The 12,951-nt window shown below is 35.7% G+C and overlaps 1 protein-coding gene across 2 annotated transcripts in view; it reads left to right on the top strand.

The window, feature by feature from the left end:
- The window catches only part of LOC127647199 (potassium voltage-gated channel subfamily H member 4-like), a 34,095-nt gene that overhangs the window by 3,824 nt on the left and 17,320 nt on the right, over window positions 1-12,951 (top strand). For both annotated transcript variants that reach the window (XM_052131317.1, XM_052131316.1), the window contains exons 2-4: window positions 9,532-9,765; window positions 10,400-10,531; window positions 10,636-10,769. In XM_052131317.1, coding sequence (XP_051987277.1) covers window positions 9,636-9,765; window positions 10,400-10,531; window positions 10,636-10,769 — 396 coding nt within the window. In that variant the 5' untranslated portion in view covers window positions 9,532-9,635. The remainder of the gene's footprint in view (window positions 1-9,531; window positions 9,766-10,399; window positions 10,532-10,635; window positions 10,770-12,951) is intronic.

Raw genomic sequence — 12,951 nt, 5'->3', positions numbered from 1 at the left:
CAGCTGATATGGCTGTTCTGCAGCTTATCAGATTGAAAAATATACTTTTATCTATCTATCTGTCTGTCTAAAGAGTGACTGAATGCTCTGATTGGCTTTTCTGGGTAGATTTTACAGTAATCAATGTGATGTGAATTTTTTTTATCCTTTTCATATTAATTTCTTACATTTTGTACTTTTGTACAGGGTATTTAACTGTTTCAATTTTTTATTTTCTTTTGTTGAAATTGAAATGAGCGTCCTAAATTTTGAACATTTTTTACTGCAGTTTTTCTCAATCACTTTGGCTCATTTTTTTTAAATGTTCTTAACATTCTCTAAACTGCAGTACTGTTTTATGGGACATCACAACTCTATTGCACGTCTGCAAAATGTAATAACTCACCAAAAACATTTAAGTTATGCTTCAAAGCCTAGTTATTGTGTCAGTAAATTGGCCAATGCCACTAAAATGAAAAGTTTTTTGTCATTGTGTGAGCTGAACTGGTCAAAATGTTTAGATGCTTTTTCACCATGGCAGTCAACCCTGGAAATGTTTGATATGTACAAATTTGATTTTTGTTCTACTTTTTTGTTGACACTGACTGCTTACTGTACTATACAAGGATGTCAGTTTTGTCTAGCTGAATGATATTGTGTGTCACACTGATCTTTTTAGATATCGATTTCAACAGTAAGAAAAGGTTACTGGGCAAAGTCAATAGAGTGCAATACTTAAAAACACAGAAAAAGGATATGCACATTTGTATGTATACAGTCAATGTATTTTATAGCAAAGTGTTACATGTACACAGAAAATTAACATTTGCATGTCCATTTTTACAAATTTCCTACTTGTAAAGTCATATGTAGAGACCAGAAAATTGCAAAAACAAAATGACATCCATGCAAAGAAAAAACCTACAACAATGAAAAAAACAACTGTAGTTCTGTAGAAAACAATAAATTGTACCTCCTCACAGTACACAACACTAGTTCCCATCTTCTTGGTGGACATCTTGTTGGTCTGGCCAGAGATTTAGCAGACATCACAAACATTCTACGTTATAGATATTTATGGAATATACATGTACGTCTGACAGACATTGATAATTGAATGGATCATCTTGCATGTGATGGCTCACACAATGAAAGTATGATTACAAGTTTTGAAAAGTATGACAATTTCACTGAATCAACTCATCAGTTTTGATCTGGAAGCATGTGCATTTAGTTATCGGGCACATTTTAGACAATTGTTCTTACACTTTTGCACACGTGCCAAAACACATGCAATTTGCTTAAATGAATAAGAAATTAAAATCTGGTGTGAACAAAAACGAATTGTTCAGAGATTTGAACTTATTATTTTGAAAAAGATTAAACTCATTCAAGAATTGAGCAAAAGCGATTTGAGAAAAACTGTTATAAAAAAGAATATAAATATCCATAGATTTAAAAAAAAAAAAAAAGACTATTTTATCTAGTGCGTTATTTTGTTAGATTTTCTTTTCTAACAATATACACTGTCAATTTGCCATCAGTTCCACTTCATGAAGCAGCTACTGTAGACTGATCCAGAATTGTTGACTTAGACTAAATGGGTGGTCGCCTTGTTGGTCACACTAAGGATGCAGAGGTGTTTGTTTCATTTTAAGAGATTGAAAATCTCTTTTTGAAAATATTTGAAAATGTCTCTTTAAATAGGAAGATCTCTGTTGTTCTGGAACTAGTCGAGACCTTCTGCTGTCTGCGTAAATCATGGTTGGACTGTTGCTTGTGTGTGTGTGTGTGTGTGTGTGTGTGTGTGTGTGTGTGTGTGTGTGTGTGTGTGTGTGTGTGTGTGTTTGTACATTTTAGAGCAGATCTACTTGTAAAAGCCCTGAAGTGTTGTTCAGCAATGTGGGAGTTTTACATTATAATACTATGCAAACAAAAAATGGAGGGCAGTTGATGATGGCATTGTTTTGTATGAGTGGTCCTCTTTCTCCCTTCCTCTTCTCTACCTGCCATGATATATTTGGAGAGAATTCAAAGAGGACTAAAATCGTAAAGATGGGAATGACTAAACCATTAGTGTGTGCTGAAGTGTGATTTGTGCTCTTATCTACTCTGAGTTGGTACAATGTTAGAGTGACAGGCAAGGAGAGGCTGATCCATCAATGCAGGATGTTGATTAAGTCAAGTGTCTCACAGGACTACATGTAACGCTCATTAAAGGCATAGCTGACCCCAAAAGGAAAAATCTGTCCTCATTTACGCAGAATGTGATCTTCAGTTGCCATTCACTTTTATTGTACAATAAGAATAAAAAAGGAAAAGAAAGTCAATAGTGATTCAGGCTAACATATTAGAAGAAAGTGATATAGGTTTGGAGCGACATTGAGTAAAGATGACAGTTTTTTCCTTATTGGGTGAATTATTCCTTTTTCCTCTTTGCACAATTTTACTTTCTAGTAGACAGTCACAAAGCACAATGTTCTGGACTAACAAGAGCTCACGCCCTTCCAGTCAGCCTCCGACACTGGATATCACATAGAAGCTTCTGGTGTCAGTATGCCTAGTTAGACTGTGAGGAGATATATATATATATATATATATAATGCAACAAATAACCGTGCATAATTAGGATAGCAAAATATATAGGCTTATCAGCTTATAAGAGGAAGAAGAAAGTACTTCCCATATATTTTGCTGTAAGACATCAAGTGGTGTGTGTCCAATCAATCTCTACAGCAGTTTGGCACAAATTCATTTGTCACTTGATAATATGGCTAATAATACTAGTATTTGGCCAAGTGATTGTTCCACGTGTTAGGCTGGTAAATCGCACTTCTGCTGTTGTTTGTGCATTTAGAATATTGTCAGTTTTCAATATCATGATAAAGGGATAGTTCACCCAAATAGGAGAATTATGTCATCATTTACTCACCATCTTGTTGTTCCAAACCTGTATGACTCAAATTCTTTGAAACACAAAAATGGATGTTAGGTAGAAGGATAGTCTTACATTTTATGGAAGAAAAAGATGCAATGAAAGTGAATGGTGACTGAGGCTAACATTCTACCTAGTATCTCCTTTTGTGAAAGCAAATCATATAGGTTTAGAACAATATGAGGGTGTATAAATGATGACAGGATTTTCAGGTTTTGGCTGAACCATTGCTTTAATAATTGTGCAAATACTTTGGCCAATATCGTTCATGGTGTGCCTGGAAGGATTCAGTAGATCATGGAAGGGAAAATGTCTCACCTTGTGAAAGCTCTTAAACCAAAGCGATGTCCTTAACTCACTCCACAGCCAATCAGACCAATCATATGAATCACTCCCTCTGCCATTACCGGGGACAAATCTCCACTTCTTGAAATGTCATGCAGACCATTTGCTCTGCCACTTTCGAGAAAAAACTCCCTCTGTCGTGTCACACTGTCCCAAGCAACACTAGGTGTCTAAAATCAGTGTTAGTATGTGCATGTGTTAGTGAGAGACATGACATTAGATATGTGAATGCCTCAGTTTCATCACCTCTCTCTCTCTCTCATTTTTTCCCTCTCCATCATTATCACTTAAATCACTTTTAATTATAGCAGGAGACTTTTTTAGATTTTAAGATTATTAGAATGGAGAGGTTGACAAGACCTTAAAGGGGTCATATAATGGTACATGCACTTTTTCAAGTTGATTGTACTGAAATGTGTGTTGGCTGTGCCTGTACACAACCATCCTATTATGATAAAAATCCATCCAGCGTTTTTGTTTTAATCTCCTTATATATTTTCCCCTGCCTCAAATCGAGCCGTTCGACCGTGTGACGCCACACGGTCGGACGTCCTCCCAGGATTGTTGATTGACAGCAGTGTTTCAACACAGACCCGCCCTCGCTCGTGAGCGAGCTGCTGTCAATCATAGTCCGTCATCATTGTTGATACACTGGAGCAGAATGGCGCCTAAGCGATTGTGGTGTTCTGTTCTTCGGTGTAATAACGAACACAGCAGTCATTTTGATGTTCCTAAATCTGAACCGCTGAAGACGCAGTGGCTGAGTTTTGTTTACGATGGGAATATTCCCCACGAGCAACGTCAATGCGTTCATGTTTGCGCGAATCATTTTTCACCAGACTGCTTTATAAACGAGGGTCAGTATAAAGCTGGTTTTGCTAAGAAGCTGCTGCTGAAAAAAGATTCGGTACCAACTATTTATATTCCCTCTGCACCTCCAGAAGAAGTAAGTGTAACGTTTTATTAACCTTTATATTAATCTTTGCAAATCGCTTGCACGCTTCACAATGAATGTGGCTAATGTTTACGGAGGGGCGGGGTGACCAAAGCTCATTATCATTTAAAGTCATATGCACTGAAACGGTGTGCTGAAATCAGAGCTGTTTTTGAGCAGGTAAAATTAGTGTTTTCTTAAAATACTAATGAGAAGTTTTCATTTAGACCCTAAAGATTCATATTAACTTGTACAAAAATGGCATTATATGACCCCTTTAAAGGATAGGTATTGTTTTTTTATGTCTACCATGTAAACACTGTGGTTGCCATCATGTATAATTGTATATATCACAAAGTGGCATAGTTGCTGAAGTTTTGTGCCTCTCGCTGCGAGTGAATGTAGTCAAACAGCATTTATTAAAAATTAGGGGTTTTAGCCAGGGGTCAATGAACTCTTGGGGGCCTGTGAAAAAGATGTTTGGTGGCCAGAAATTTGAAGCTCCAAAAAGCATTTAAAGGCAGCATAAAAGCAAACTATATGACTCCATTGGTTTAATTCATGTCTTAAGAAGCAATATGATGGGCGTGGGTAAGAAACGGATCAATATTTTGGTCCTTTTTTACTATAAATCTCCACTTTCACTTCCACATTCTTCTTTTTTTCTTTTTCTTTTGGCAATTTGCATTCTTTGTACATTTCCCCACCTATTGGTCGAGGCTGGTCAAAGGTGGAGATATAAAGTTAAAAGGACTTAAACGTTGATTGGTTTCTCACCAATTTATACTAAAAAGAAATAGTCGAATGTATGTTTGTCACTTATTCACATTGCCTTGAGATCTCTACAAGAGTCACCTATTCTTTAAAATGAACATATACAATAGTGGTATTACCTCGGTTTGCAGTTGTTAGCGGCTTTTACCTGGCATTTAATCTCTTAAGCAAGCATCATCAGGGCCGGCGCTACCTATAGGCGAACTAGGCAGTTGCCTAGGGCCTCGGCCTTGGAGGCGGGGCCTCCAAAACATACACATGCTTATCCACCAATCAAGAGCAGCAAAATACTATGCTGTTTGTCCATTGGATATAACAATTGTCATTCACCTGTAGTTAAACCAATTAATAATCACCGTTTACATGCGAGTCACTCCCAACCTCTGAATTTATGAATGAAGAGATTGTAGATGAATAAAATCCAACTTTTCTGCAAATTTATCTGATGGCTCGAAACTAACTCATCCTTCAGGGGCTGTTAAGCGTAAGGCTAAGCAGGCACGCAAAGAAAGTGCAGCTCGTGATTCAGGTATCATCTATTTTTGAGTGATTGTAATGTATTGTAAAAAATAAACTGATTCTAACGATCAGCGTCATTTTGAGATAGATCATTTGACGGTTATTTCCAGTTCAAAAGAGCGCGAGCACCGTTGATGGACTGAATTCGCTTCTGACACTTTGAATCCGAAGTATGTAGCTACAATGCAGACTTTTGTTAGAAAAAAGAAATATGTTCTAAATGAACCGTCTGAAAGAGTCTGATTCGCGGAAATGAATCGGACTTCCAGTCACTGTTGGAGAGATAGAGGCGAATTCATGATTAACTGTTGAACTGAATCTTACAAAGGAGTCGATTCTCCTCGATGGAAGCGATTACAACCTGTGGAATAGAATCTTGATTCCTAACGCCTCTAAATCAATTTCCAGCCTTAGTCAGGAGCTGACTCGCAAAATACTACAGAAAAAGTAAAGTTTTCAGTCAAAGAGCAAACGCACTATACTAAAGCATTGTTTATTATGTTTTAAAACAGTCTGTATATCTTCTAAAACGCAAATGTTTAGCCTACATTAACTGCTCTAGTCTATCATAATAGACTATAGACCATAATAGACTTTTTTCATTTTCCAATCATAAATACTGTTGCAATATTTATTGAAAATAAGTATGCAATCTTAAGCATATGAATAAGCACACAATTACAGTTCACAAAATTAACTTGTCTTTTCACTTCCACTAGCAGCTGATTTGTGTATCATAAGGTATTTCTCTACAATACATACCTAATATGACTATATTTAGTCTATCAAAAACAAAACTGTTCATTATCCCAAATAGTGGGTTAGTGTGTTACCATAAAGAAATTACTGAACAAATTACTGCAAAAAACTTCCTGACTGCTTAAAAAAAAAAAGATGACTTTTCAGATGATTTTTTTTTTTGTTTACCTTAATTAAAGTTACATTAATATGCACATTTAAGTAAAAATATAAAAATACTGATAACAGGTTTTGTATAAATAATATGGTTAGGAATCATATTTGTTTTCAAGTCTTTTTTATTAAATGATGTTTTATTAACAAAGTTCGGGAGGAGCACATTCAGATAATCAACGAGATAAGAGGTGTATATATACTGCAGACTTACCTCTGTTCATTGACAGTTTATCAGCATCCCTCGACCGCCCCCATCTCCTCACTTTGATTTTTAATAATCTCTTATTGGATGTAAACAACACAATCCAAAATACAATGCAATCCAATGTAATACTGTGTAAATCTGGCCAAAATTCAGAGCCTGGAGCCCTCCCCTGGACAGCATGCCAAATACGCATAATCTTTATTCTATTTAATTTGATGTAAGTGTGAACTCGTGAATTCTGAAAGGTGGAGGGGAGGAGGGCATGGCGGGGGGCCTCCAACATACATTATGCCTAGGGCCTCCAAATGTCTAGAACCGGCCCTGAGCATCATACAGTACATTCTCAGTTTACTATCTTGGTATTTGCCAGTAATGTGATTTGTGCACTGTGCTGTTTGTCACTTTCAAAGAAAGTGCCTGCTTGGGTAATAAATGTAAGTGTAAATGTCACACCAATTATTTTGAAAAAACTATTTCTTTGTGCGTGCATGTGTCTGTGTATATTTTCACTCAGATTTCATTGATATGAATCTCTGATTTCACAGTTCCTATAAAAGATAAATTGTAGTCACAGTTTCCTGGTAACCTCAGCAACAGAAATAAGCACATTGACATGATGTTTTTTTTTTTCTCTCTTTTCTTTTTATATATTTCCATAGCAACTGGTAACCAAGACCATCTTGTCTTAATACCGCAGCACGCATTGATCATTTTTGTAGCTGTCAGTTATACATTATCACCTCACAATCTTGGAAAGTTGAAACTGTTAAAACTGTTGGATTTTGTTACATTAACAGTGATTAGTGCAATGATTGGGAAAGCTTGTATGCACGTATAAACAACTGTTCATCCACATCTTTGAACTAGTTTTAGTAGCTTTCTTGTAACTCCCTCACTGTTTTCAAAATAAATATGAATACAGTGTCTGTGTTAATAATCTGTCTGCAGTTTAAAACATTTTGCACTACTTGACAGCAGAGTTCCACATGCACCATTAAAACTATGCAATTAATAACGTTACTGTATGTACATCCACTTGTAGTGCATCTAAATCCAATATTTGTCAGAAACATTGTACGGTTAAAGAACATTAATGTAACCTATAACATGATTGTTTATATTAGAACAAATTCTAAGCAAATCTCATGCACAATTTGAAGCCTGAATAGTTTTTTCTGAAATCAGAATAGTGAGCGCTACTGCTGATTCTGTCCAGAGTTGAAAAACACAGTGTTCTGAATAATGTTCTGAATAATGTTGACTTCATGTCCAAATGTGTCCTTTTTTGGGCTTGATCTAACTTCACAGGATGATATTAGATATGCTTTTGTTTTGACTTCTAGAGTAGTATAACACTGCATTCTTTCTGCTTATCTGATAGCATAGACAGATTTCAAACTGTGATGATCATAAACACTGAAAATGGGCAGACAAGAAATTTTGCATGTCAAATGTAACAGAATAATTGAATATCAATTTTATTATTTTAACAACTAATATTATGAACAGATGAGGTGAAATTCTCTCAAGTGCCTTTTATGTTCTGTACGTGTCTACCTTGGGTAAGTGTATAAAATCTGATCTATTTGAACAGTGTTATTGGCTCATTTGGGAACACGAATTGCTTCATTCTCTTGAACACTCATTCTCTTATTTGTTCATTATGTCAGACAGCATTCATTTTGGAGGTTGCTTTGTGAACTGTGGTCGATGGTGAGGTCAGTGGATCAGGAGTCACTTAAGCTTTATTTAGAGTTTTGTACACCAGCGTTGTCTATTGATTCATACACAAACAAGAGACAATAGGGATGGAGTGAACAACTGAACAGATGGATGGATGAAATATGTTCTTGAAAATGGTATTTAGATGTGTAATGTGTAACATGACACTGGTTAATTGCATGTTAAGCAATAAGACACAAAGCAGTGATTTATTGTGAATACAGCACAACAGAGCTACATAGCCTCATGTGCCTTATTGCTTTTAGAAAATGTAAAAAAAATATTCAAATATGATAGACATTTTCAATATAGTGTAATATATATATATATATTATACTCCCAAACCTTTCCTTTTGCAAATAGAAAAGTACGGGGGACCTGCAACAGAGGTCTTTTTTAAGTTTACTGGATTTTGTTAGATGTTAATTGATAAATTAAATCTGTTTATGGCATTATTTTGAAGAAATCCTTAAAATGCAACTTTTGCGCAGTACTGTATATGTACATACAGTATATACATGCATACAGCAAATTCACCCTTCCTCAAGAAAATATAGTCCCTGAAAATAAAAACGTTCTATGCAACAGAAATAACATTCCGCTACGGGTGCTTCTGTGAACAGATTTCATATCATAGCTGCCATATTGTGGATTTTAGAATGACTGGAACACTGTATAGACCAACTAGAGCCCAGGACTGGAACTTCCCATTTTATAATGTTTAATAACGGCTTTTAACAAAGTATTTGTGGAGGTGTATCTGAATGACTGCCCAAAGGGAATATGAAATGACTGGGAGAAAATTTGTATTTATAAGCTATAATGTTTGCTTTTAAAATGGAACTACAAATAATTCAAAATAATTAGCTAAGATTAATACATTTAGAACTGACAGCCATGAAAGGGCACCATAATGGCCCATTGTTATTCATATACAAGCACCCACAATCAATCTATTCTTGGATAATTGCCAAACCATGCACAACTGAAATGAATAGCAAAGCTGCTATAGCAACAGTGCACAGATCCCTTAGTTTTCCAGCAGTGATTCGTATTAGGAATAAAACAGGAAACCTATAATTAGCATGCTAATGAGTCTTAAAGAAAGTGCGTGTGTGTGTGTGTACAGTAGAGTGATTGACTTTGTACACCTCTTCCTTTTTCCATTTGTTTACTTTTGTGTTTATCAATTGTTTTCTACAGACAGTAATTTCTTGCTGGGAAATGCTCAGGGGAGTCGAGGGTACCCAATTGTGTACTGTTCAGACGGGTTCTGCGAGCTCACTGGGTTTGCACGCACTGAGGTAATGAAGACGACATGTACATGTCACTTCCTGCATGGCCAGGAAACAAGTGAGAGAGTTGCTCAGCAGGTGGAGAAAACCTTGGAAGGACAGAGAGAGTTCCAGGCAGAGGTCCGCTATTACAGGAAAAATGGTAACAACAATTTATAGTTGTCCAAAGATAAAAATTCTATCATTATACTCCCCCTTCTGTCAATCCAAACACACGTGGTGTTATTATTTACTGTCAAGCAAGTGAACACCAGAAAATCAAATAATTAAAATATTATTTAAATTGTCCATATGACTCATGCACCATGTTTCAAGTATTCTTCAGGAAAATGCAAGATTTGCTCAATTTAATTCATTATTCACTGATAATCTTTCCAATATCTGCTTCTAGAATTCAAAAAGGTTGTATCAAGCTTGTGGCAAAAGCTACTTAACAATTCTTCAGAAATGTGTACTTTTTTGTTCCACTAAAAATAAATAATAATAACAGCATGCAGGTTTGGAACAATATGAGGGAGAGTACATATTTTAAATAATTACAGAATTTTCAGTTTTGAGTGTGGTAACATTGTGTCCAATATATTTCAAAGCATTCCTGTGAGTTAATCATCTTTTGGGAATAGATTTCTAAAATTGGCCCTGAAAAGAAAAATAAGAAGTCTTTGTATACTTAAGAAAGGCACATACTGGCTTTGTACTAGGAGGTTACTGGCGACCTGTTAGAGAGTGGGCTGATCAATGCAAAGGTTTTCATAGCTTATCTTCTTTAACCCCAGGTACCCCATTCTGGTGTCTGCTGGACATTGTGCCTATTAAAAATGAGAAAGGAGAAGTGGTTCTTTTTCTCTTGTCCTTCAAAAATATCACTGAATCATATGGGAAATCACATTCCAGCTCCACCACAGAAGGTAACTGACTGGCAGTGAGCCAAAAAACTTGATTTAAACAATAGTTGATCTGTAATTTTGCCACTTTTTGTGTGCTGTGTTAATTTAATTAAAGTGTTTTACAGTTTTGACAGAAGATGGTACTCAAAACAGGAAGTCTGGTCGAACACATTTGAGTCAAGCTCGTGAGCATGGACGAAGCGTTCTGTACAACCTTACCTGTCAGTTCACCAACAGGAGCAAAAGGAAGCTGCCAAATGTAAGTATATATGAAAACACAGTCATTCTGACTCAACTGCTGTAAGTTTTGTGTAGTCTTTTAAATTATTGGCTATAAAAGTTGCACTTACAAGATATCTGGTTTCCAGATGCAAGAAAGTTGGATAGTCTTTCAGTAGCATCCTATTTGCACACATTGCTACATACACTGCAAAAATATATATTCTCAGAACTTTTGTTTTTCAGGAAAAGTATCTAAACATCCTTAAAACAAAATAAATACACTTTTTGGTAAATCGTTTTTCTTGTTTAGAGCATATACCTCACAAAATGTTGTAAGCAGATTGTTAGATAAACCTAATTAAAATATTTTCAGATAAAATTCTGATATTTTCTATTAGTAACTTAGTCTTAATAATATTTTATGCAAAATGTTTAACACAATAATGCAATTTTGAAGTAAATGGATCTTGTTTAAAGGTATATTTAGATTATTACAGAAAAGGAATAAAAAAAATAAATAAAACAAAAGCGATTAAGAAAGTTAATGCCATTATAACTTATGGAAAGGTATTATACATATTGATAGAATATTGGTCTTGGTGGATGAGTTCTGCTAAAGCTACTGCTGCAGAGCAAGTACAGTACTTGCTACTGCTTTAAAATACACAGTCATGCTGAGTTAAGCATGTGGACATGGTACTGCTGCTGCATAATAAGACCAAAGCCAAGATTAGCTGCATCAAGCATGTAGGACATACTGCTGCATAAATAGACATAAAACCAATCCCCATGTAGCAGAGCTAGACAAGTGGAGCTGGGGTGGAGGTGGGTTTCAAAGAAAAAACTCTTGAAAATGAAAATGGCTAATCTGCAAAACTGAGCAATTTAAATGTTAGAGAAAGAGAGAGAGGCACGTTGATTGGCTAACCGATAACAAGTTCATAGAACCTATCATCTTTCTCCACATAGAGTTTCATGGCTGAACTTGGGTAATTTGTTTTTTCCAGTGTAGCATATGGGAAGCATAGGATTCTTGATCTCTAAAGTAACACCACTATGTTCTATAATTGCTGTCCAGTTATTGACATTACAAAGATTAACAAGGTAAGCCTTAGCTAAATCTGGCCTGGCACTATTTTAGGTCTTTATATTAAATAAATCCACACATAGCTAGTTTCATTTTAAAGAGTAAAGGTCCTCAAGCATTCAACTAACAAGATGAATCAGAAGTGTAGAAGTTGTAAAAATGAAAAGGTCAAACTCAATGTCTGCAATTGTTAATATCTAGCAGAATATTTAATATGCATGACCAATTTATGATACTTAATGCTTTTTACAAAGAAATGTTCCAGTCTCCAGTCCTTTGTACAATATAATTACTCCACACGTCTGGAAAAAGAGCACACTGTGATGTACTATGGGTTTTCATGCCTTTTAATACATTCATGCCTAAACAGCTGATTGTCAATTATAAGTCTCATGTATTTATCTTCCACTGATGCAGAGATGAATCACAGTTGTGTGGAGAATTTGCATAAAGCTACATAATTTTGCCTTCAAGAACTCTGTGTAACTGTTAGTATCCCCATGGGAAAAAAAAAAAGTTAGAGTAATAAACATTAGTAAGAGAAGATGCCTAATTTTTTCAGGTCTGATATTGACTGATGCCATGGACACAAGAAAGCTTTTTATTGCGAGAAAGCGAGTTATTATGAGATAACAGCGGTTTCTCGTACACTTTAGCCCCATATACATGTGGCTCTGTCAGTAAGCAGCTTTCACCACAGCATCATCATTTCCCCACGATGCTTGTATAAATAACAAACATGGGATCCATTACTTTGCTTTATTTCTAGATATTCCAGATTTGTTGTGGTTTTTCCTTAACTTTCTATCGTGACCTACAGCAGAATTACGCTGCAATAGTGGAGTTTTCCTTTTACGTAAAACTCCAGGATTTCCCAGTTTTTTTCTAATGTCCTTTCTGAATGCTACTGGTGAGAGTCAATGAGCATTCAGTTCGGCGGCACTCAGGAAGCAATTGTAAAAGTTAGTTAAGACTTTTGATTTGTGTCAGGTGTCTTAAATGGTCCCCCAGTAAAATGCCCTAGTGTCACCATTGACTCAAAAACCCTTTTGTCTAGAACAATTTCGCTACATATCCAACATTGATGGAACTTGGTGTTTTCAGTTTCCAAAATCTTTAATGTTCAAAAGTG

The sequence above is a fragment of the Xyrauchen texanus genome, chromosome 8, assembly GCF_025860055.1.
Source record: "Xyrauchen texanus isolate HMW12.3.18 chromosome 8, RBS_HiC_50CHRs, whole genome shotgun sequence".
NCBI classification, from domain to species: Eukaryota; Metazoa; Chordata; class Actinopteri; order Cypriniformes; family Catostomidae; genus Xyrauchen; species Xyrauchen texanus.
The sequence above is the reverse complement of the archived record's forward strand: the minus strand, read 5'-3'. Positions and strand labels throughout refer to the sequence as shown.